Consider the following 25,584-nt stretch of genomic DNA (forward strand, 5'->3'; position numbering starts at 1 on the left):
AGGTGATGGATGTGTTTATGGAATAGATTGTGGTGATGGTTTCATGGGTGTATACTCATCTCCAAGCTTATCAAGTTGTACACATGAAATATGTACAGCTTTTTGTATGTCAATAAGACCTCAAAAAGTAGTTTAAAAAAAGAAATAATAAAAATACAGCATTGCATTTAGAAAGAAAGGGAAAAAGAAAAGAACTAGCCATGTGAAAACCCATTTTATACATCCCATCTTACAATTGGTGTGGATGGAATTGGCCTTTGCTATAGGAGTTTGGTTGTGATAACCCTGAATTCGGGGAAAGACCACAAGAAGGTTGTTACACACTTGTGTATGGCTTTGAACAATGGGAGTTAGCAGGGGGTGAAGGCCTAGTAGAAGAAGGGCCGAAAGCATGTGAAAATGACTTTTTAAACATCATTAAGGTGATTATTTTTGTTATTATTGCATAGGAAAATTGACATCACTAAAAATTATTATTACTCAGATGAGACTTTTTCATTCTGTATGAATTGACAGGCAAGTCCCCAGTAAGAAAAAAAAATCCTTCTTTCTATTATCTACACTGACCTCCTAGCAATACAGAGTTGGAAGTTCTGGGACACTGACTCAACAAGGCTCTGCCTGTAGTTCACACATAGTCTGTCTCCTTTGGAGCTGGAAAGTCCCACTCATTATTTACTGTTTTCATTTATTGTAATGATGGTTGTACTTTCTTTGTGGCTTAACATTCAGAAATGGGGAAATAAATTTGATTTGGTTAAGTTTCCCAAAGTGGCTGTATGTTTATTTCATTTCTACCAAGGAAGTGTAGTAGTGAGGAATGAGGATTGCTTGTTTATCTTCTTCAAAGACAATACAACATTTTGGACAATGGAAATGGGGAAGAGAGAGAGTAATTTCAGGCTGCCTTCTTCCAATTCACCTTGAACTCTGCTTCCAGAAGAGTTTTCCTTAAAATCAACTAGATGCCATTTTACAACTCCAAAGACTTCCAGGGGCCGGACATGGTGTCTTACACCTGCAATCCCAGCCTGTAAGAGGCTGAGGCAGGAGGATCACTTGAGGCCAGGAGTTCAAAACCAACCTGGGCAACATAGCAAGACCCTGTCTCTAAAAAAGAAAAAATTAGCTGGACATGGTGGCACATGCATGTAGTCTCAACTACTCAGAAGGCTGAAGTGGGAGGGTCATTTGAGCCCAGGAGTTCAAGGCTGCAGTGAGCTATGATCGTGCCATTGCACTATAGGCTGGGTGACAGAGCAGGACCCTGTCTCAAAAAAAAAAAAAAAAAGACTTTAGGGTTATTTACTGCCTACCTATGTTCTCAGAAGCACTTTTCTGTCTCCTTCCTACCTATTCCCTGCATCTATGCACTATTCCCTAAATGACAGTTTTTTTTACTGAGCTCACACCTGCCTTCCTCATTCCCACATGTAATTTTCATCTCTGCTTACCTCTGCCCTTCAAGGTTGTGCTTCTAATTTACCAGGCCTTCTCCTCTTCCCACTCACATTGTTCAAGATTTTACTTAAATGTAGTCTTTGCCCCAGTTCAGCTTTATCTCAAACAAATTCCTATAGCAGTGGTCAGTTTCATCAACACCAGTTATATTATAGAAAATATAGGAGTTTCTGGCCAGGCACGGTTGCTCACACCTGTAATCCTGGCACTTTGGGAGACCGAAGCGGGTGGATCATGGTGACCTCATGAGATCAAAACCATCCTGGCCAACATGGTGAAACTCCATCTCTATTGAAAATACAAAAATTAGCAGGCGTGGCAGCGTCCACCTATAGTCCCAGCTACTCGGGAGGCTGAGGCAGGAGAATTGCTTGAACCCGGGAGGTGGAGGCTGCAGTGAGCCGAGATCATGCCACTGCACTCCAGCCTGAGTGACAGAACCAAACTCCATCAAGAAAGAAAGAAAGAAAGAAAGGAAGGAAGGAAGGAAGGAAGGAAGGAAGGAAGGAAGGAAGGAAGGAAGGAAGGAAGGAAGGAAGGAAGAAAATATAGGACTTTCTATAGGACTGTTTTGTATAATGATCTTCTCTAAGTGATAAAGCCTGGATGAAAGATGATTATTCTCTAGGGGGTGCTAAGATACAATCCAGATACATAGACTTTACAATCTGATTTGATACAGGAGAGTTTAGCACATAATTATACAACATTTTGTGCTGCTTTCCATGATTTCCTGTCTTCAGTTTCGAGCTCTTGAAAAACACAAGCCATGGCTTATGTCATCTTCTATATCCCCCAGCCATGTACCCAAAAGCTGGGCACCCAGGAAAGACCTGTTGCCAATGATAGGTTAGATGATATAGACATGGAGGGGAGAAGATGTTGTAGAGTGTGAAATTAGGACCCACAATTTCTTTATATGGTACATTGGAGAAATTGCTCATGCTGTCACCAGCACATCAAGTAAGGGCTGTTCCAAGCCTGGTCTTTAGTTGGTCATTTATGTGAAATTGATGTAAGAGCTATAAAATCTTTGCACGTATAAACAGCTGACAGGTGACGGAGAATCTGTGTATCCAAAGAAACCAAACTGCTGCTGAGGGGAAGCCTCTGGCTATCTGTCACACCTTGAAAGGCAAACAGGACAGGCCTAGTTTTCTCTTCAAAGGCAGGAAAGGTTAGCGCTCTGGGAAAATGGAGCCCGATGGGAATTTCAAACACACGGTGTGGTTCTTCCAGCTCGAAGGTCATTATTAACTATTCTTACCCTAAATAGCCGTGACACATAATCTCTTTCCTAATTTTATTATTTTACTTGCTATCACAAGACCGTAACTTTTTAGACATTCAGGTGAGATTAAGGGAGGAGGAGGTGGAATAAGGCTTTTAAAATCTTTGATTACCTCAGAAAACATATTTGCTTACTTTACCAGGAAGTTGATGTTTTGTTTTGTTTTGTTTTCTACCTATGCCAAGAGGGGATTAATGAGTAGCTGCCGGGTTTGCCAGCTTTCTTTTGATTTCAGTTTATGTAATTAAGCAGTTCTCAGAATGACTTGAGTTCTCACCCTGCATCAAAACATGCTTCTCAAATGTGTTAGATTTGAAGGTCAGAAACAATGCAGACTCAGTAAAGAGAGGGGAAATGAAACTTTTACCTTGCTTTTAAAACAGCCTGAATGTATAAAAAAAAGAGTTGATCATGCTTTGGGGTCATGAACATGGAGCTCTGTTGGGTAGAAAGCAAGTTAAAACTAAAGTTCAAAATGGGCTAAAGTTAGAATAGCTCAAGATGAGGTTTTACAATAGAAATGACATGGGGAAACCAGCTCTGGATTACCTTTGAGTTTCTAGCAATCTGAACCTTGTCCATGGTGGGTATTCAAGAACTCAGGCATTTGATGCAGACATAATAGGAACCCACCATATGCCTGGCTCAATTCTAGTTGCTGGGACTACCGTAAGGAACTAAAGCAACAAAAATTCCTCCTCTCATAGTGCTCCCTGGAGCGAAGGTTGGATGAGCAGATTTTGCTTGAGCACCTTCTCAGATGTGGAGTTTGGAGCTAATATTGCTTAGGATTGCTAGGGAGAGTAAGTGTGTTCCTCAAGGAGCTGAACATTTCACTGGGAAGTGAAGACAACTATCCAAAGAACAAAAGAATCACTCAAGTCTGTAACCAAATACTGAGGTGTTGATATAGATAGACCCTCTGAAATGGTGAGAGTGGGGCACCCAGCTCCAGATTCTGCAGACACAGGCTCACAGCAGCAGTCTGACTTAACTAGCTAACTTAACTAGCTAAGCAGTAAGAATTTGCAGTTATGCATACACACACACACACACACACACACACACACACACACACACTTTTTTAGAGGCAGGGTTTCACCATGTTGCCCAGGCTGGAGCACGGTGGTGTGATCACGGCTCACTGAAGCCTTCACCTCTTGGGCTCAAGCAATCCTCCCACCTCAGCCTCCCCAGTAGCTGGGACTATAGGTGTGCACCACCATGCCTGGCTAACTTTTTAATTTTTTTTTATAGACAGGGTCTCGCTATGTTGGTTAGGCCTCAAGCCATCCTCCCACCTCAGCCTCCCAAAGTGCTGGGATTCCAGGCATGAGCCACTACACCTGGCCTGCAGATATAAATAGTTAGATCACTCTTTGCTTCTTATAGCCCCCTAACATTTTTTAGTTCTTCTATTTACAAGGTGTTTGTTTTTAAAAGAGATTATAACAACTTCTCTTTCAGGTTAGTTCAATTCCCTTAAAAAACACAAGCCAGAGTTACCAACAGTTCCTGCCCTCATGAAGCACACAGACTACGGGGGGAGAAAGTCATAAATTAATTACACAAATAACACCTCAAATGTGTTAGATTTGAAGGTCAGCATTCTGCTGCGCTGAATGCTACAACAGAGAGTGTAGCACATCAGAGGGGGATTTGACCTTGTCAGAGAAGTCAGGGGCAAATTCCTGGAAGAAAAGATGGTTGTGCTGAGATCTGAAGGGTGAGGAAGGCAGGGGAGAAAACATTCTAGGCAGAAAGAACAGCGTGAATAAAGCCCTGGGGCAGAGGGAACAAGGGACAGCTGGAAAGGAGACGACTAAGAAGACCACATAGACTTTGAGGCATATTAGAGAGTTTTCCGTTTATTCCTAGAGCACCAGGGAGACTTTAATAGAATCGAGCTATAGAGTCTGGGCATGGTGGCTCATGCCTGTAATCCCAGCATTTTGGGAGGCCAAGGCGGGTGAATCACTTGAAGTCAGGAGTTTAAGACCAGCCTGGGCAACATGGCAAAACCCCATCTCTACTAAAAATACAAAAAATAGCTGGGCATGATGGCATTTGCCTTTAGTCCCAGCTACTTGGGAGGCTGAGGCAGGAGAATCACCTGAACCCGAGAGGCGAGGTTGCAGTGAGCCAAGATCACACTATTACACTCCAGCCTGGGTGACAGCACGAGACTGTCTCAAAAAACTAAGCAGTAGACTTAGAGGAGGAAGGGGGATGGGTTACAAGCAGATTTCTGTTTCAGCAGGGTCCCTCTACCTAGAGCATGACCAGCATTTGGAGGGGGAACTGGAGTAAATGTGGGGAGCATCAGCAGCAAGGCATCTGCAAGAATCTAGACAAGGGATGATAGTTGCTTGGGCCAGAATGGTGGGCGTGATGGTGGTAGAGAGGGAGAGAGAAATGGACAAGTATACAGGGGAAAAGGTACGAAATGCAAAGGTACGATAAGTAAACATGACAGGACTTGTTGAGGACTGAGGGAGACAGAGGTATTAAATGACTCAGGTTTCTGAAGGGTGAAGGTTTGCCATGAGACCTAGTTCATTGGGGTAGATAGTGAAGTCAGTTTTGGACATGTTGGGTTTGAGTGCCTTTGGGGCATCTGGATGGAGATGTCAGAACCGCATTTGGATGAGTGGTCTGGAGCTGGGAACAGAAGTCTAGGATGGAGGTCTGAGCTCGTGAGTCATCTGCATAGAAGTGCCTTGGAAACTGGGCGTGGAGGAGATCCTCAGTGAGCACTCAGTGAAGATGGGGAGCATCTGGAGCCCAGCCTTGTGGGATTCCGACACTTAACAGCTGGGAAGAGGCGAAGCCCATGAGAGAGGCAGAGAAAGCCCTGCCAGAAATTTAGGGGGGAAATCTGAAAGCCAAGGGAAACAAGTGTGTGTTGAAAGAGGATGTGGTCAGGGAAGAAAGCTGCAGAGAGGTCAGAGAAAATGAAGACTTAAGATGATAACTGCTCAAATACCATCTATAGCAACAGTCATAGCCAATCTTCATTTTGAGCCAGGCATTTTAACATATAATTTAACCTTCATGAGAATTCTGTAAGGCAGATTCTATTACTCAATCATTCGGATTTTTTTTTTTTTTTTTTTTTTTTTTTTTTTTTGAGACGGAGTTTCTCTCTGTCACTCAGGCTGGAGTGCGATGGTGCAATCTCAGCTCTCTGCAATTTCTACCTCCCGACCTCAAGCGATTCTCTCTCATGCCTCAGCCTCCTGAGTAGCTGGGATTACAGGAACGCGCCACCATGCCCAGCTAATTTTTGTATTTTTTGTATAGACGGGGTTTGGCCATGTTGGCCAGGTTGGTCTTGATCTCCTGGCCTCAAGTGATCTGCCCGCTTCGGCCTCCCAAAGTTCTGGGATTACAGGCGTGAGCCACTACACCCAGCCCATCCTCACTTTTACAGATCAGAAAACTGAGCACAGAGAGTCAAAGGCATTTGCCGGAGTCATTTGCAGCCAGTGAGTGATAAAACAGATATGGGAACGCCTCTTTCTCACCCCACAGCCCCTACTCTTAAAAACTGTGTCCAGTGTTGGTAGAATAAAAAGCAGCCAGGGAGGATGATGGGGAGGGGAGGTTCTTCCCCTTTAGAGATTTGGATTCTCCTAAACACAGTCAAGGAAATACTCCATTGTTGCTAAAGTCCAAGTCCAGGGCCGGTGACTATGGAATGGGCACCTCAGTGGCTGTTTCAGGTAGTGTGGTTTAGTGTTCAGTGAACGATCCAGCTGTACTTCCCATGTGAAAGGCTTGCCCCAGTGCTCCAGGGCAGAGGCTGTCACAGTGTTGTCCCTGGCCTGCCAGCATTGCCCGGAAACTTGTTAGAGGATTCAGATTTTCAGACTCTGCCCCAGATCTTCTGAACCAGATATCTGAGTGGGGGGCTCAGGAATCCGTGTCCTAACAAGCTTCCATGTGATTCTAATGCATGAGTTGAAGAGTCTTTGTTCTTGGAAGGAATCCTTGAAACGACAGAAAGGAGACCAAAATAATGTATAATCCTTATATTGCACAGATGCAAGATATCTAGGCAGAAACCAGATGGAGGAGAGTCAGTGCTTCTCAACCCTGGCCACACATGGGAATCACCTGAGGAGCTTTTACAACTACTGAGGCCGGGCCCCCACCCTTAAAAATTCTGATTCCGATGGTCTGAGATTGGCCAGAGCATTTAATTTTTGAAATGAGGATTTGAATGGAGAATGGATGATTGAATAAATAGTCAGCAAGGCAGCCCATGTACTTCTGATTACAAAATTATACTCTGGGGAGAAAACGAGGTAGGCCTGGAAGAAGGGCAAAATAAATGGAAGAAAAACCGGACTTAGGTCCTTTGTGAATGTCAGTAAAGATTGAATAATTCTAGAGACTGCAGTGGGGATGAAAGTAGTTTGAATTAATAACAATTCTTAACTATGGACTTTATTTTCAAAGAGATGTCAGTAGTAAGATAGATATGCTTCCTAAATAAAGAAGCTCATTGGTAAATTTTACTGAGACCTAATGGAAAATAATATGCTAACATCCTCTGGAAGCTTCACTTAGATTATAGCTATGTGTTAAGAACGTGAGCCAGGCACGGTGGCTCACGCCTGTAGTCTCAGCACTTTGGGAGGCCGAGGCGGGCGGATCACGAGGTCTGGAGATCAAGACCATCCTGGCCAACATGGGGAAACCCCATCTGTACTAAAGTTACAAAAATTAACCGGGCATGGTGGCGTGTGTCTGTAATCCCAGCTACTCAGGAGGCTGAGGCAGGAGAATTGCCTGGGAGTCAGAGGTTGCAGTGAGCTGAGATCAAACCACTGCACTCCAGCGTGGCGACAGAGCAAGACTCTGTCTCAAAAAAAAAAAAGAATGTGCTCTGCCTCTCTGGCCTCTTAAACCTCACCATTTACTTTGCTAACCTTCCTCTACAACTGATCTGGTCAGTTTACTGGCCCCTAAACTTGCTTACTCCATTCCCATGTCCTGGCATTGGTTCCTGCCTCCCCCGACCTTCTTTTTCTCTCCAGGCCTAGCTACATCTAAAATCCTTCATGGCCTCCGGAGTCAGAGAGCTCCTTTTTCTCTGAATCTTTTTAGCACCTGGTGTTTTTCATGCATTTGGCTCCTATTTTGTTTTTTTTTATCATTTTGCCCATTTTCCATCTCCACCCCTGGATTGTAAGCTCCCCTGGACAGCAATGGCTTATAATTCTTTGCCCTCACCTAGCAGAGTGTCCCACACCCTAGGAGCTTAGAGTATAATAGTCAAGAAACGGTGCAAAGAGAATTCAGTCCATCCTCTCCCCACATTGTCATAGATTGCAGGTAAGAAGGGGCCATCTACAATGAGGTGTGACTGTGGTTTGGCCGTTCTGAGGGCTGCCTTGAGGGAGGAAGCCACAGGAGATCCTGGAAGGAATATCCTCCAAAGTAAAAAGTGGCCCTCACAGTGAATGGGGGTTCACAGTCTCATGATTCCACATTGCAATCTGTTAGTCTCCTGGGACTGCCTCAACAAATTACTGCAAACTTGGTGGCTTAAAACCACAGAAATGTATTCTTTCACAGTTCTGGAAGCCAGGAGTCTAGCATCACTGGGCCTACATGAAGGTGCTGGCCAGGCCATTCTCCCTCCAGAGACTCCGCTCCTTGCGTCTTCCAGCTTCCGGGGCTGTCTGCATCCTTTGACTTGTGACGGCTTCACTCCAATCTCTATCTCTGTGGCCACTCGGCCTCCTCCTCCCTGTCTCAGGTCTCCCTCTACCTGCCTCTTATAAGGACACTTATGATTATATTTAAGACCCATGCTGGTAATCCAGGATAACCTCCCCATCTCAGGATCCTTCGCTTAATTACATCTGCAAAATCCTTTTTTTTTTCTTTCTTTTTTTTTTAGCCATATAAGGTAACATTGACACATTCAAGGGTTAGGACCTGGATATCTTTTAGAGGAGGGTTGTTCAACCTACCACACATATAAAGGCAACTGGACCCCAAAAGGGCAGAGACTTGTCCAAGGCCACACTTCCAGTTAGCAACAAAAATCAAAGATCCCGGTCTCCTTTCTGTCCATTTAGGCTACTTCCACTAGACCGAGCTGATGCCCACCAAAGGAAGAGAGAGAAAAAGTAAAATTGCACTTCATACTCTAATCTGTGTGCTTTATTCCTTTGTCTTCTTTCTGGATCAGGTGCTACCAGGATTCACCCACCTTTGAGGCTTCTTCCCCCTTGATTCCTGGTAACCTTATGCTGAGCTCACACTAAGCTGGCCTGTGTGGGCAGCTGCAATCGAATGACCCAAATGGCATTTTCTTCTCTCCTTTCAGGACCGCCTCTTTTTCGTCATGGAATATGTAAATGGTGGAGACCTCATGTTTCAGATTCAGCGCTCCCGAAAATTTGATGAGCCTCGTTCACGGTTCTATGCTGCAGAGGTCACGTCGGCCCTCATGTTCCTCCACCAGCATGGAGTCATCTACAGGTAGCTTCTTCTCTCCTCCTCTCTTTGCTGAAAGTGAAGAAAATAAAGGATGCTTCAGATACTTGAACTGACTTCAGCTCCTGCCCACTCATCTCTTAGCAACCTGCTTTAGATTAGCTGTTTGTTCCAATTTGCTTACAGAAGGGTTTTTTGGGGGCTGTTTATTCCTGTGAATGTTAGTATTTGAATGGCCCTGGGAGATTTGACCCACTGTTTGTGCCAGTTTTGATTTAAAGCTCAAGCATGACATTTTAAAGGCTTGGTGCCAGGTGACCTTGGTGTGACCTTCATTTCTCTCTCTCCTCCACCCTCTTCCTTGAACATCAGGGCATTCTCTTTACGTTTTTCTTCTGTGCCATGAACTTCCTCCCCTTCCCAGTCTCTTGCCACTTCCTGAGTTTGTTTGGCTTAGTTTTCTCCAGCAGATAGAATCAGGGAAGGAGGAGTTGCTTGAGGGACTGGGGGTTTATGATCTTGGGTGGGGAACAGGGAATGGGAACTAGACAATATCCAACAGGAAGTGACTTTTTGCAGATCGTCCAATCCTTTATTACTGCCCGCTCCCCTTCCAAGAAACACACGCACGTCCACACACACATGCACGCGCACACTAATTTTCCATAAAGAGAACAAGGCTATGCAGGCTTTTCTGTGAGGTTAGGAATGCTGGGAGGAGTAAATATTTATAATTAGCAACAAGAACACTAAAGTTCCTTAAGGTTTTCTCAATGCTGTTAATTTCTTCACTTGGTCTTTGCTTCCTCTTTTTTTATTTTATTTTTATTTATTTATTTATTATTATTTTTTTTTTTTAATTGGGTAGAAGGGTAGCTGGCTTGGTTTCACCTAGAACTTGGTTACTCATCTGAACATTACTGACCTGCTCCTGGGAGCAGGGCCCTGGCCAGATGTTCTTCAAGGCATTCTGGTCAACCCCACTCCAGGCTTCCCTTCCTTCTGCCATCTCTAAGCTTCCTCAGTCAGTGATTTCCTAGAACCCATATAATAAAACCCATGCTTCCTAGGCTGCCATTCATGGCCCTTTGCCATGGGAGTCCATGCATTTTTTTTCTGTTGCTGCATATCCAATGACCGCAAACGTAATGGTGTCAAACAGTACCCTTCCATTATCTTGCACTTTCCGTGGGTCAGGAGTCCAGGTATGACTTACCTACATGCCCTGTTCAGGGTCTCATGAGGCTGTGATTGAGAAATCAGCTGGGGCTGCATTCTCTTCTGAAGTTTGGGCTCATCTTTCAAGCTCATGTGCTTGTGGGTAGATTTTTTTTTCCTTGCAGCTTTAGAACTCATGTGACTTGCTCCTTCAAGGCCAGCAGCAGAGCAAGTGTTTTCTGCCGTAAGTCTCTAACTTCAGGGAAGGTCTGGGCCTTCTTGTCAATGGCCCTAATCAGGCTTACCCAAGATAATGTCCCTTTTGATTAACTCAAAGTCAGATGATTTGAGCCTTAATTATATCTGCAATATCCCTTTGCCATATAATATCGCATAACCCCAGTAGTGATATCACATCAGCTTTGCCATATTCTGTTGGTTAGAGGTAAGTCACAGGCTCCACCTTACTCAAGGGCAAAAGATTATAGGATTATACCAGAGTATGAGTTGGGGGTCACTTTAGGCTGTGTCTGCTACAGCTTCATACACCTTTCTCTCCTCACTTCCCACACCCCTTGTTTCGCACCCACAAAGGTTCTTAGCTTTCCTCAAACTCACCTGCCAATTTCCAACTTTGCTGTGCTTCTGCCCTCATTTGTACCTCCTCTGTCCAGCCGCAAAACCCCATGCAGCACTGCCTGCCTGGCTCCATTAGCCAGAGTGAGTCTCTGCATCCTTCACACTTTCCTTTGTGAAGAAATTGCAATTTGAGACTTTCATTGCTGCACCTGCCACTGTTCACCTTGTGGTAGGATTGGACATCTATATGGATCCTTCTCTAAGTTTCATACTCAAAGGGCCATTTCTTCTTTTTATTAAACCTTCAATCTTCCTTTATTCTTATTCTACATGCTCTTCTTGATTTGTGCATAATAAATATCAACATAGGATCATTGACTTCAGTTAATGGTCTGAATGGCCTTAATCCCTATCCTGAAAGCAATTTACAAGCTACTTAGAGATGCAGGAATTGGATACAATGCACGTACTTCAAGGCTGTGCATTGTTAGGTGCCAAAGACAAGAAGAAAAACTGCCATTCCTTGAGATGTCTTCACCATCTCTAATAGAGTGGGTACAATCACCAACATTTTATTGCAGGGATACAGAGACTCAATTTAAGGAATGTGTCCAAAGCCATACGTGGTAAATGACAGGCATAGGAGGTGTAACTGACACACCAACTAATGCTGCACACCATGACACTTGGTACCCCGCCTTTTCAAGTTCAACTCTAAACTCCTTTGCTAATCATTTTAGGTACTCCAAAACTTGACCTTCCCTTACATTTCAGCTTCCCTAAATGAATGTCTTCCTCTCACCAACCTGTGACCACTTTTGCTCTATTGGCTTCTATGAGCCATTCTCTTCTCCCCACCTCCCTTCCCATTGTCCTAACCATTCTTATCACCGTGGCTGGCTCCTTCATCCTGTAAATGCTGGTTTTCCCCAGGGCCTTCATGCCTCTCCTCATTCTTATTCTACACACTGGGCAATTTCAGCCTTCCCATGGCTTCAGACAACTTCTACATGCCAATGACTCTTCACATCTCTGTATCCAGCATTCCTCTATATCTAGCCCTGCATTATTTCCAGAGCCCCACACAAGATCTCTTCTGTTAAACCTCTCCCCATCAACGTTGGACCTTCCTAGCCCTCTCCCTTCTTCCCTGGCTAGTTTGCAGTAGTCACTGTCTTCACTAGCTTACTGCCTCTTGGTTTTCTGCCCTCCAGTCTATCCATCCACCTCCCCTCCATTGCTGCCCACTATTCTAAAACACAGACTGGTTGTTGCATGTTCCCCTTCTTAGCAGCCTTCGGCCCTTATAAGATAAAGTCCAAACATCTTTGGGAACCAGACCCCAGGCCCTGGGGCTGCTGTGCATAGCTTTGTAGTTTGGGCCCAGCAGAAGTGAGGGGCACAGGTAGTGGGTGGGGGAAGGCATCCAGCCCCTCTCCACTTGCATGGGGAGCTTCAGCCCTCAGCAAGGGATGCTTTTCTACCCAGAGGAAATGGAGTTTTGTGCTTCTCACAAAGACACTGTACTGTTAACAGGGCCCCATGGCCCTGATGACCTTTTGGCCCTTATCCCCATTGCCACCCTTTAGGCATTCTAAATTACTTGCCATTATCCCCAAAATACCATTCCCTCTCACTTCTCTGAGCCTTTGCCCCCATTGTCCCCAGGATTCCGTTGCTCCTAATCTGGTCTGCATCAGTGGTTCCCAGTTCACATCCAAGATCTGACTGCCTCAGGGTCCCTGGTTTAAAAAAATACAGATCCTATAATACTGGGGAAGGGGAAATAGGTAAGGGGATGGGTGAAAACAGAATGGTCATGAGTAGGTGATTGCTGGAGATGGATGATGGGCACTTGGAGTTCACTATTCTGTCTACTTTCATGGATGTTTTGCCATAATAATCATAAACACAGATTCCAGAGTAATACTCCTGGAGCTATTGATTCAATAGATCTGACGTATGGAGTTTAGGAATTTGTATTTTTTTAAAAATGTTATCTAGGTGATTGGGAGACCATAGCTGAAGAGAATTCATCCTCGGGACCTCATCAAGCACTCCAGCTGTGAGCGGCCTCCCCTGACTCCCTCCCATAGTGGGATCATGCCTCCCCTGAGCAACATGACAGTCTCTTTATTGCGCATTCTGCTTGTTCCCTCTGCTACCCTAGGGTTTTTACTTATGATACCTCTTCTGTCATTGAGAACTCCACCTGAGAGTGCTTACCTAGTTGATCTAAGACGGTATCCTACTTGGCAGTAGGTGATCAATCAATATTTGTTCTTGTAGTCTCTACTGCCCCAGAGTCTTCTAATCCAGTGGGTTGCTACCTCACAGGTGTATATTTCTCAAGTCTTTGTTTGAAGCATTTCTAGTATACAACATATTTCTTTTTCTGGACCCCCAAAAACACCCATTTCTTCTTATCTTTTATTTTATGGATTCTTGAGGACCCTGTGGTCTGTGTTTCCCATGCTGCCTTTGTATCAAGCTGCAAAAGGCTCTGAGAAGGGCTCTCTGGGGAGGTCTGTATGAGGTTGATGGAGAAGTTGTGTGTATGTGTTTCTGCCTGTTGGCTTCTGGCTATTCTGATCCAGGCAGAGACCATGTTTTGTGTGTGATACAGGGAATTTATGTGGGAGACAGGCAAGACCAAGTTTAGGAGGATAAGCGTCATTGCTTAAGTTGAGATAGAATTTTCCGGCTTTCCTGTTGGAATTGATACACAAGCAATTAGCAGCTAATTGGTCCATGTCCAAGAAGTAAGAGAAGTCATTTCTCTGGCTCACACTTGAAAGAGAACCCAAGCAGATAGACACAATCTCCTTTTCCTCTGGTCTCTTTCCCCCTACACAGCAGAGGGCGCTGTCTCTGTGTTCCCTGCTGGACATGGAGTGTGGGGAGGGGTGGGGGTGGGTTCCTGTCCCTTGTGCTGTAGTAGAAGAATGCGTTAGATCACCTGTTTCCACTCTTCCTAATTATGGCATTTAGCAACCCGCCCCCCCATACACTTGTAGACACTGTGGGAGGTTTTGGAAGGGTGGGCCTTCCGTCCAAGGTTGATTCAGGGAAATTCCTCCTCCTCAACATGCTGCTCAGTGCTTATGCATGTGACTCTCCGAGCCACTCAACGGCAGCAGCTGACTTTCAGAGAATACTCCCTCTGTCCACATGTCATGAAGGAGAGATTTTGTGATGATGCCTCAGACAGTGAAGGGAGCAGAGGGGCCTGGGAATGGAGCTGAAGGCTTGGCAGCCAGGAAAGTATCTTTTTTTCTTTTGTAATCCGGAAGTCAGGAGCGCTGTGCAGCAGAGGGTGGAGAAAGATGTATATTCCACAGCCCTGACCAAGTGTCCCCATGCTTTCTGCCTGCATCCTCATCAATAAAGTGGGAATGATAGTTATACCTGTCTCACAAAGTTGTAGGGATTTCATGGGTGGATAGGTCTAAATAATTTAAAATACCACCTGCCACACAGTAAGTTCTCAGTAAATGTTAGCCAGTCACATTATACCTCAAATTTACATTGTTAAGATACAGTGAAAGAACATTAGAGATGTCTTATCCATCCCAGTCACCAAAAGGAATGCCTGAAATCACTTTAGAGAAATGAATTATTTCTTGTCCTTTTTTCTTCATTCTTTCCTTCTGATAAAATTGAACTCTTTCTTTTTTGAAATGATAAAGTAGTAGTCACAGGGAAAATAAAAATTTAAGCAGTGAAAAATGGTGTAAAGTCCATTTTTCTTCATCAAACTCATAACTACCCAGGGGTAAACAGTTTAACAGTTTCTAGAGAACTTTCTGAAAAATCTTCTTGAGCAACTTACAAAACCTCTTTGTGACTGCTCTCCACTTGTGAAGTTCAGACAGTACCTGCCTTGTCTCCTTCAAAAGGTAGCTGAGAGTGATTACTAGAAGTCAGACTGTGATAGAGGATATGAAAGCCAGTGGGAAATGACAGAGCATCTTATTATGTCACATATCACGAATAATTAACATTTGTCATTTTGAGCACTAAAATTTGGTCTTTCTCCACCAGTGGAGAAAGGTATAAGTTATAAACTCTCCCTCCCTAGATTCTCCAAGCCTTTTGATTTCTAATGAGCCCTTATCATCATTCCCTGGGAGTCAGTCTTCCCCCAGTGCCTGTAGTGTGCCCGGTGCCAGAGTTGGGCAGAGGGGAGAGAGAGGAGGTGCCTCTGCCTTGGCGAAGCCTAGATTCTTCTGTACTTGGGAGGTGCTTAGAAAGGGCTTTCCTTGTTGACCATGATGTTTACAAAAAGTCAAATAAGAATTAAGAGCAAGGAACAAAAATTTAGTCAGAACCTCAGTGCATCTTATAAACCTGTCTTAACTATCTTGTTCTCTCCAGAGACGGGGAACAAAGCCCATAGGAGAGACTTAGGAGGGCCTTTCCTAGAAGGAGCTGGGGTTGTACTGAGGTCTCTAGCTGTGCCCTCCAAACCAGGCCTCCGTATGGAAAATGCGTATGAAGTTGTGATATAAATTTTAGTCCTGCCATCCTGCTAGTCAGAGGGGATGTGCCTTAATCTCTGGAATCATATCCTGCCATTGGCACACAGTTAGGGATTTCCTGACTTGGATGAAGGTCTTTAGTTAAACCTGAATTAATAACTGGAAGGTCTAATGTGTAGTCTCATCCTCTATTAATACATTATCAAGTTATTTAAAACTCTAATACAAAGAAAGGGAGGAGAAAGTAAGGGCATCTCTTTTTGCCTTTGAGTCTTCTAGGACCTGACCTTTAGAAAGTCACTGAGGGTACTTGGGGATTGTTTTCCCCAGAGAGCATTGTTCTCAGCTGTCAGCGTTACCCCACCCATTATAGAAAATGATATTTTGACATAAAACTCCTAAAGATCTAAGGACCGAGTCTCTAATGGAAGGAGATCAGCTACCATGGCAGAAATGATGAGTGAATGTTAAATCAGGGAGGGCCTTGGAGACTGCATAATCCATCTCCTTCGTTTTGTAGATGCAGAACTTGGAAACCAAAATTGGTGGAATAACTCACCCGAGTTCACAGAATGAGATAGTGTAAAGCTTAGATGTTACTTTAATCAAAGATGTACATGTAGATGAATCAGTTCTACATGGTGTTCTGGTAAATAACAAAGCAGTTTTTTTTTGCCTTCCCTCCCCTCAATTTCACCTTCCAAAGAAGCAACCACATTCAACTCGTAGCTGGGTCTTTTGATATGTATGTAGAAACAACGTTATCTTATTGTTACTTTTTTTTTTTTTTTTTTGAGACAGGGTCTTGCTCTGTTGCCCAGGCTGTCATGCAGCGTTACAGTGATAGCTCACTGCAACCTGGAACTCCTGGGTTTGAGGAATCCTCTCACCTCAGCCTCCCAAAGTGCTGGAATTACACAGCCATGAACCATGGCACCTAGCCTTATTGTGATTTTAAAAACAATTATTTTAGACATTCTCTAGTGACTTTCCACTGTGGAAGATGAGGATTTCGTTCTGTTTCTCACCCACTACCCACCTCCACAGCCCTATCACATATGCACACCCTTCCCAACCTCCCATCCTCTCAATATAGTTTTCTGTAATTTTGGTTAAATGAATATATAGTATACATTAGTATGACTATGAAATACTATTTGGAATTCAGTTATGTGGTATGCTATAGTTACTTTTCCTTCTCAATGCATTTTTTTCTGTTTATTTTCTCTGGAGTTAATAAATATCTCTTTGTTTTCTATGTAATTATTATTGATTCAACCACAAACTCTTTACAAACTGTCCATATCTCCTTTTAGGATGTTTAAGTATAATCAGTATTCTATTAATTTCATATTCTTGGATACATTCTTCGCCAAGCTTTGTAAACTGTTCCAGTCTAAAAGATTACCTTCTGCCCTGTGTGCGTGCCACAAAGCTGTCACCCTGGGATTCCCCTTCACTTTCATCCTAGGCTTCCTTTTCCCACTGTCATGTTAAGTTCCTGGTTCCAGTATCTCCTGCCTTCCTCTTTTTGTATACTGCATCAGTTTGGTGAAGCACCTTTAGTAGATTTCTGAGAACAAATATATAGGAAGTGAAATTTTGAGACTTTCCTTTTATATCTAAAATCATCTTTATTTTACTCTCGGACTTGATGAAGAGTTTCACTGGGCATAGAATTTTAGATTAAAAAGAATCTTCAGATGAGATCATGTCCTTTGCAGGGATGTGGGTGGAGCTGGAAGCCGTTATCCTCAGCAGGCTAACACAGGAACAGAAAAGCAAACACCACATGTTCTCACCTGCAAGTGGGAGCTGAACGATGAGAACACATGGACATATGGTGGGGAACTACACACTCTGGGGTCTGTTGGGGATGGGGTTGGGAGGGTGGGGAGAGGGAGAGCATCAGAAAGAATAGCTAATGGATCCTGGGCTTAGCTAGGTGATAGGATGATCTGTGCAGCAGACCACCATGGCATGCATTTACCTGTATAACAAACGTGCACATCCTGCATAAGAACTCAGAACTTAAAATAAAAGTTGAAATTAAAAAAAAAAAAAAGCATTTTCACTCAATTTTAAGGTATCGTTCCATTGTCTTCCAACTCTCAGTGTTGCTGTGCAGAAGTCTGAAGTCAATTGGATTCTCGATCATTTGTATGGCTCGATTTCTGTTTTCCAGAAGTGTGTTAAAGCTTTGTCTCCATTATTCTAAAATTATTGAGTGATGCGACATAGGTCTGTTTTCATCTATTGCACTCACCCAGGATAGATCTCTTCAATTTAGAAAATTAAGCCCTTCAGTTCTAGAAAATGTATTACTTATTTCTTTAATGATTCTTTCTCTTCTGTTTCTCTTTCTGGAACTATCATTCAGATATTGGACTAGTCAACTTGGGGTTCACCGTAGACTAATCTGGGTGGCCCACTTAGTTGGGGAGCCTCAGACTATCACTATTTTTAGGACTTTCCTCTTGGAGTTCTTCGATTACTCCCAGAGTCTTGCCTAAAGGGAGATGGCCTAGTGGCCAGCACCGCAGGAACCAAGTGAAGCCAGATTGGAGGACCCAGCTTCCAGAGTACACATGTTTATTTAATTCTCCTGTGTTCAGTACTATACCCTCATGCCCAACTACCCTCACTCCATGCTTAGTCTAGAGATCCTGTTTCACTGCTCCAGAGAACAAACCTCTAGGGACAGGGAAGGGGCCATGCCAAGAGGAAAGAAGAATCTGGGTTTATAACTAGTTTTCAAGCAAATCTCTCTTTTATCTCTCTCCACATCACCCTCATCTCCAGAGTAGCTGTTACTGCATATTTCCTGAGCTTTGGGGATAGGAAGGTGGAAATTCTGCAGCATAAATTTGATTGCTCTTGACCTTCCCCATTGCTGGTTCAGGATTCTGTTTTCTTGGCTCTACTAATTCAGTTACCACTCATCCGTTTACTTTCAAGATTCCAACATTGTGTTGCGTTGTTTCTTTCTTATTCTCTCCATCTTTGTGTGTAATTTTAGGAAGGAAAGTAAAATAGTGGTGAATATTCAAAATCTGCACTCTTTATCCAGAAATGAATAAGAATCATAATAATAGCAGCAACAACAGCAGCAATAATAATAGCAAAACACGTACTTAGCCTTTGTGTAGCCAGACACTCTTCTAAACACTTCGCACATATTAACTTATTTGGTCGTCACACCAACCTTATACAGTGGATACTCTTATTGTCCACTGAATTTATGACCTTTCCAAAAAGGAGATCTTGCCACATCCCACCACCATCACTGGCACTGTCGGGTCACCCTGTCCTCTTTGCTGCCAGTCCCAGTTTTACGTGGGAAGCAACACTGTATGTTGGAGACAGCACAGAGTTTAGGGTCCGAAGAATGAGGCTGAATCCTGGGTCTGCCTCATCTTTGTTGTGTTTTCCTGGGTAGAATAATTAAACTGTTTGAAATGCAGTTTTCTCACTGTTCCATGGGAATTATAATGCAAACCTCTCTGGACTACTTTGAAAATTACATGAGAAAACATTTGCAGAAGTGCTGAGTGCAATCTTTGATACCTAGTAGGCTCCATTATTATTGGTTGGCTAAGCGGAGAACACAGTTTTGGAGTCAGAGGGTGAATGGGCTGAATCATGCCCCCGACCCCCAGATTCATATGTTGAAGCTCCAATCCCCAGTACCTCAGAATGTGATGGCATTTGGAGATAGGGCCTTTAAAGAGATAATGAAGGGAAAATGAGATCATTGGGTGACCTAATCCAATATAGATGATGTCCTTATAAGAAGAGGAGATTAGGACACAGACAAGCACAAGGGAAGACCTTGTGAAGAAACTGGGAGAATACAACCTTCTACAAGCCAAGGAGAGAGACTCAGAAGAAACCAACCCTGCCAGCACCTTGGTCTTATGCTTCCAGCCTTCACAACTGCGAGAAAATAAATTCCTGTTAAGTCACTCAATCTGTAGTTTTTTGTTATAGCAGTTCTAGCAAACTAATACTGAGGACCTCAGTTCAAGTCCTAGTATTGTCACTTACTAACTATGTAGTGCTGGGCAAATGATCTCATCTCTCTGAGCCAGTTTCCTCATCTGTAAAAGGGCACCACTAATGTATATTAAAATAAGAGTGCAAGGCCTGTGGACCTGGCATAAATTATAATAGTTAAATAAGCTACTGGGCATAAAAATGTCTCCGGGGTTGTTTGGGGGCTCAGCCAGTGCCTGAGGAGTTACAGGTACCCCCACGATGGTGGCAGTGCAGTAACACTGCAGTCTGGGAGGAGCAGGTTGGTAGATATACGAGTGTGTGTCTCTTTTGCAGGCTAAGGGCCCAGATCTCATAATCAGGTGATATTTTATTCATGTGGTCACTTTGGAACCCAGGGACAGAATACGTAGATACTGATAAATGTGCATGACAGTAACCAATAGGCTGCAAGGGCTGACATATCTGCTTGCATTGTAAACCTGCAAAGTCAGCCAGGTACAGTGGCTTATGCCTGTAATCCCAGCACTTTGGGAGGCCAAAGCAGGCAGATCACGAGGTCAGGAGATCAGGACCATCCTGGCTAACTCATCTCTACTAAATATACCAAAAAAAAAATTAGCCGGGCGTGGTGGTGGGTGCCTGTAGTCCCAGCTACTCGGGAGGCTGAGGCAGGAGAATGACGTGAACCTGGGAGGCAGAGCTTGCAGTGAGCCAAGATTGTACCACTGCACTCCAACCTGGGCGACAGAGCAAGACTTCTGTCTCAAAAAAAAAAAAAAGCTACAAAGTCTGACTTTGGTGCCTTGACTTCCCTGTTGGGCTCCCTTTGCTCCCAGCCACCTTCATGAGAACCTGGCCCCACATCCTTGTCATATAGGGCTTCAGCTTCACCAAAGAAGCCGACTTTGGAAATGTGCACTTTAGTCATAAGAATCATTCTGTCCCTCTCCCATGTCATATAAATGAAGGGCTTGTCCCCTAATAAGGGAATGCCAAATGCCAGCATGAGTTTTTCAGGAGTCATCACTGTTTTTTTTTTTTTTTGAGATGGAGTCTCGCTCTGTCTCCCAGGCTGGAGTGCAGTGGCGCAGTTTCGGCCCACTGCAAGCTCTGCCTCCTGGGTTCACGCCATTCTCCTGCCTCAGCCTCCTGAGTAGCTGGGACTACAGGTGCCTGCCACCATGCCCAGCTAATTTTTTTTTTTTTTTTTTTTTGTATTTTTAGTAGAGACAGAGTTTCACCGTGTTAGCCAGGATGGTCTCGATCTCCTGACCTCGTGATCTGCCCACCTCATCCTCCCAAAGTGCTGCGATTACAGGCGTGAGCCACCGCGCCCGGCCAGTCATCCCTTTTTCATGGGTCCAAATCTACTTGAGGCTGAGACTATCTTTATTCCAAACTGATTCCATGCAGTGTTACGTGCCAATGACAGTTGCAGAGATGAAAGCATTGTGACCTAACAAAGGGGAAGGGAGGAGGAGATAGGAGAGACCCAGCTGACTGGGATGAAAGCCAAGTTTACATTCCTTGGAGGAAGCAGCGTTATTGCTGACCAGCTTAGAAGTAGAATTCTGACTGCCATTGACATCAGAGGTTCAGAGCAAACAGGAAGTTTGGCACCAAAGGGAAATTCCTGATTGAATTTGTTTGAGTGTTTCAGCTAGTAATGTGTGTTCAGAGCAAAAATTATGAGGGACCCCGTCATCTCTTATTTTTGTGTCTTTCATGGTAGCTTGTATAGAACTGAGAACCCATTATAAAGTGGTTAAGGGCACAACTCTGGAACCCCTGGTCTCTAACCCTGCCTCTGCGCTCATTAGATCTGTGATGTCGGGCAAAGAACTTAACTTCCCTAAACCTCAGTTTCTTCGTCTGTTAAATGGGGTTATTACTCCCCCTCACACAGAAATATTGTGAGAATCAAATGAGAGTTAACAGAAGTAAAGCAGTAACAACTGGTTCTAGTACAGAGTAATTGCTCACTAAACGTTAGTTACTGTTATTATTATCATTGTTATTCTATTTTGCAAGTGGCTGAGTGCAGACTTCGTAAGATTCACTTTGTCCATCTCAAAAATGGGGATGAATGTATCCTGCTAGTTAGTCAACTGATGAAAACACTTGGTCTGGTTAGAGTCTTCCAAACAAGGGCTAATTTGAGGTGTCGGGACCTGTCCTATATAGGGGAATTTGGCATCAATATATTTTATTTTATGACTATGCTGTGTTCTGTAAAGTAAATGTCTTGGAACAATTATCGCTTCAATATGTTCAACAGCCAGTACTGAATGCTCCAAGGCTTAGTCATACGATTTTTGTTCCTTCAATGCCTTTGGCTAATGATTGAGCTACTAAAAATGGGAATTGTTTCAGCAAACAAGTGGCAACTTTGCCATGGTAAGCAGAGTCCTGTGTGAATGTTTGAAGCTGGTCTCTGTGGGTCGGTCCCTCCCAGTTGGCCGTGTTTGTTTCAAGATGACTCAGGCTGGAAGTGGGGTGAGGAGGAGAGTGGTAGGGGTACCATAGTGAGCTGAGGCCGTGGAGACTACACTTAATTGGTTTTGCTTCCCTCTGGTCATGCAGCAGCGAGCTAAGGATTCATACTGGTGATTGTTGCCTCCTTCTCTCTCCTTGTTTCTGGGTCTCTTCTTCTAACATTCTTGGCCAATTAATTCTGATAAGCAAGGAGTTGGGTTGCTCTCCTGCTCAGAAGCCTGCCATGACTCTGTTATCACAAGATCACGTCCACACTCTTCTGCCACTTACTCAAAGCCACTCATAAGCTGACCCTGCCCCTAGCTTCCTCTCTGGAGTTTGTATACTGGTCTCTTTCTACCCCACAAGATGTCCCCTTTCCATCTCCTCAATGGCTTCTCCAGCCAATCTCCTCTTTGAGTCACTAGTTGAGCCTAACAGAGGTGCTCATTGACAGGCCTTTGACACACCCAGACACAATGTGCATTTATTACCAAGATCCTAAGCATCAACAGTCACAACACAACATGTTTCTACCACTCTGTGCCTTTGCTTAGGAATACCTTACCTTTTCCTGGAATAACTTTTTTTTTCCTTTTGTTTTTACGCTAACTTTTCATCCTTTGAGATTCAGCTTCAGATCATTTTTCCTGGCTGTTAGTTATTTCTTCCAGCAAAGTTAGTTATTTCTTCCTCCTGTTAGCATTGCATCTGCTACATTATATTCTAGCACTTCTTATACTGCATTGCAACTATTTCTTGGTTGGCTGACCCTACAGAGTTCCCATGGGTTATGATAAATACATGGTTATATCCAATGGCCCATGATTTCTTGATTAACCGATTTACATTTATCAAGAAAACAACTCCGGGGAGGTGAGGGAATTTTCTAAGCATATTTGGCTACAGGATACATTTTCTAATGGACTTCTCTCTGGAGCACTCTTTCCCTGGGCCTCCTTTCTGTGTGCGTGGCCCCATTTCACCTGTCTTTTTAGTCTTCACAAGGTCTGGTTGGTGAGTTGCTGCAGTGGAAAGAACACAGAGTTAGGAATTAGGGACCAGAACTCCAATAAAGCTCAGTCTTAGTTGGGTGGCCTTGGGCAAATGACTTCTCCTTGCTGCGTCTCAGTTTTCCTACCCACAAAATATGGTGGCCAGACTGCATGATCCAGCTCTGTGATCCTAAGATTGTTTGGTCTGGGAATGCCTTGAACAGCATCTAAAAATGACTTTCTGAAAATACTGTCTCAAAATCACCTCAGTGAGGCTCCAGAAGGTAACTGATCCCAAGTAACAAGAGTGCCCTGAGGAACATTCAGAGATCCGGGCCCACAATTCCTGTCATTCCTCGGAAGGTGAGACTTCATTGGCCGGTGGTCCTGTGCTCTGCTGTCTGTATGTCAAATCACCCTCTGTGGGTTTTCCTCCCTCTCTAATTTACCCAAAATCCTCCCTCTTAACCAAAACAGATAGCTTTTTGGGGATCTGATGTTGCCAAGTTTAACTATTTCCTCCTGTGGCAAGCAGAGCTCCTTCAAGGGGCTATAACCAACCATGTAAGCAAGAACTGCTGGCTGAGGAACAGGGATGCTTGCTCAGAAGTCCTAGTCCTGTCAGGATTGAGAATGCCACACCCCCGAGACAACACCCTCTCGGAAGCGGGGCATCTCTCATGAAATCCCCTCCCTTGATGGAAATCTGCTCATGCAAAAGCATTAATCAGAAGGGGGTTTCTTTCTAGATTTGTACTTTTGTCTGGGGAAGCAACTAAGAAAAATATCTGTTGTTTGGAGAGCAGTATAGTTTAAGCAGACCTTCATTTATTCAGTCAACAAACAACGAGTAAGTCATTGTTGCTGTGCCAGGTATAGGACTCCAAGATGCCATGGCAAGGAAGAGGAGCACGTTCTGTCTCTACCCTCTTTTTGAACCTTCCTTCTTTCCTTTTCTTTTCTTTTCTTTTCTTTTTTGTCTTCTCTTCTCTTCTCTTTTCTCTTCTTTTCTTGATGGCATCTCGCTGTCACCCAGGCTGGAGTGTAGTGGCATGATCTCAACTCACTGCAACCTCTGCCTCCCAGGTTCAAGCAATTATCCCACCTCAGCCTCCCTGAATAGCTGGGATTATAGGCACCCTTCACCATGCCTGGCTCATTTTTGGATTTTTAGTAGAAACGGGGTTTCACCGTGTTGGCCAGCTAGTCTCAAACTCCTGACTTCGAGTGATCTGTCCGCCTTGGCCTCCCGAAGGGCTGGGATTGCAGGTGTGAGCCACCGTGCCTGGCCTATTTCTTTTTTTTTAAACTGATAACCAGAGAGACAGTCTCTGCCCCTTTGGCACTTGAATTTAGGTGGGGATGGCAGACCATAAAAGAAGCAATAACAATAAGAGTTATGATAGAAAAAAAATATGGTGTTGCCAGAGAAACATATCACAGGGATACCGCAGCTGGTTTGGAGAAAGTCAAGGAAGGCTTTCTGGAGGAAGTGACCTCTCCCAGAGAGATCCAATGGGCTAAGTAGGAGTTGGCCAGAGTAAGAGGACATGGAAGAGTGGCCCAAGGAGTGGGAATAGCATGTGCAAAGGCTCTGGTGGAGGGAGAGGGAACACCAAATGGGTCTGTGGCTCTACAGAATTTGTATATGCCTGGAACCCAAAGCACAAATAGAGGCCAGGGACCCTAGCCTGAGAGGCTATCGAATGACTGTCAAAGCCCTATAAGTGCATAGTGACATGACCTCAGGTTGTATCTGGAACAACATGTGGGAACTGAAAGATGATCCTAGTATTTAACAGAATGTCAGAGGTGGGAGAAAACTTGGGAGGTTAGTCCTCCAATTCTCTCTTTTATAGATGACTAAACTGAAACTCAGAGATGGTGTGGCTTGTCCGAGGACACTGGATCTCATAGCAACACAGACAGAACCATGAGATGGGACTCTGGTGTTTTGATGGTGTATGCTGATAAGCTGGCTTTCAAAATAGAAAAAACAAAAACCCAAAACCCTGATTTGTAGCATTAACTGATTTCTATGGTATAAATATTCCCCCTGGGGCCGATTTCAAGCTATCCATGTTGAACAACCAGCTCACAAAATTCTGAAATTTTAACAATCTGCTCTTGTGAGCTGGTGTGAGTTAGCTACGGCTCCCGGCAGGAAAGCTGATTATACGTGTCTCTTCCCCGTTCTGTGTTCAGTCACATTACATTGGTAGCTTGAAATCAGCCATGATGGTAGTACTTATACCATGGAAATCAGCAAGGTTTTTCCCCATTGGAAAGCCATTGTTAAGCACTTACCAGGACTCCACTGGAGTATGCAGTCTTCAGGACTAGTAGTCAGAGACTCTCTCATGAAGATAATGGAAAGCATTCCAGTGCGTTAACAGGCCTACACTGGGTTACTTTACATCTCTGGTCTTGATTTCCTCACCTGTAGAATGAGGATAATATCGTATTCAATAAATTTCAGATGTCTCTAAGATACACCATTATTTTTATTTAAATAAACTTTTTGTTTTAGAACAGCTTTAGATTTACAGAATAGTTGCAAAGATAGCACAGAGAGTTGCCACACACCCTACACCAGCTTCCCCTATTAATGAACTAATACTGATACATTATTATTAACTAAGCCCATATTTTATTCCAATTTCCTAAGTTTTTACCTAATGTCATCTTG

The 25,584-nt window shown here is 43.9% G+C and overlaps 1 protein-coding gene across 2 annotated transcripts in view; it reads left to right on the forward strand.

The window, feature by feature from the left end:
• LOC105464958 (protein kinase C epsilon) overlaps window positions 1-25,584 on the forward strand; it is a 538,891-nt gene that overhangs the window by 428,368 nt on the left and 84,939 nt on the right. For both annotated transcript variants that reach the window (XM_011713128.3, XM_011713127.3), the window contains exon 11: window positions 9,099-9,253. In XM_011713128.3, the coding sequence (XP_011711430.1) occupies window positions 9,099-9,253 (155 nt within the window). The remainder of the gene's footprint in view (window positions 1-9,098; window positions 9,254-25,584) is intronic.

Source organism: Macaca nemestrina, chromosome 13 (genome assembly GCF_043159975.1).
Source record: "Macaca nemestrina isolate mMacNem1 chromosome 13, mMacNem.hap1, whole genome shotgun sequence".
Lineage (NCBI taxonomy): Eukaryota > Metazoa > Chordata > Mammalia > Primates > Cercopithecidae > Macaca > Macaca nemestrina.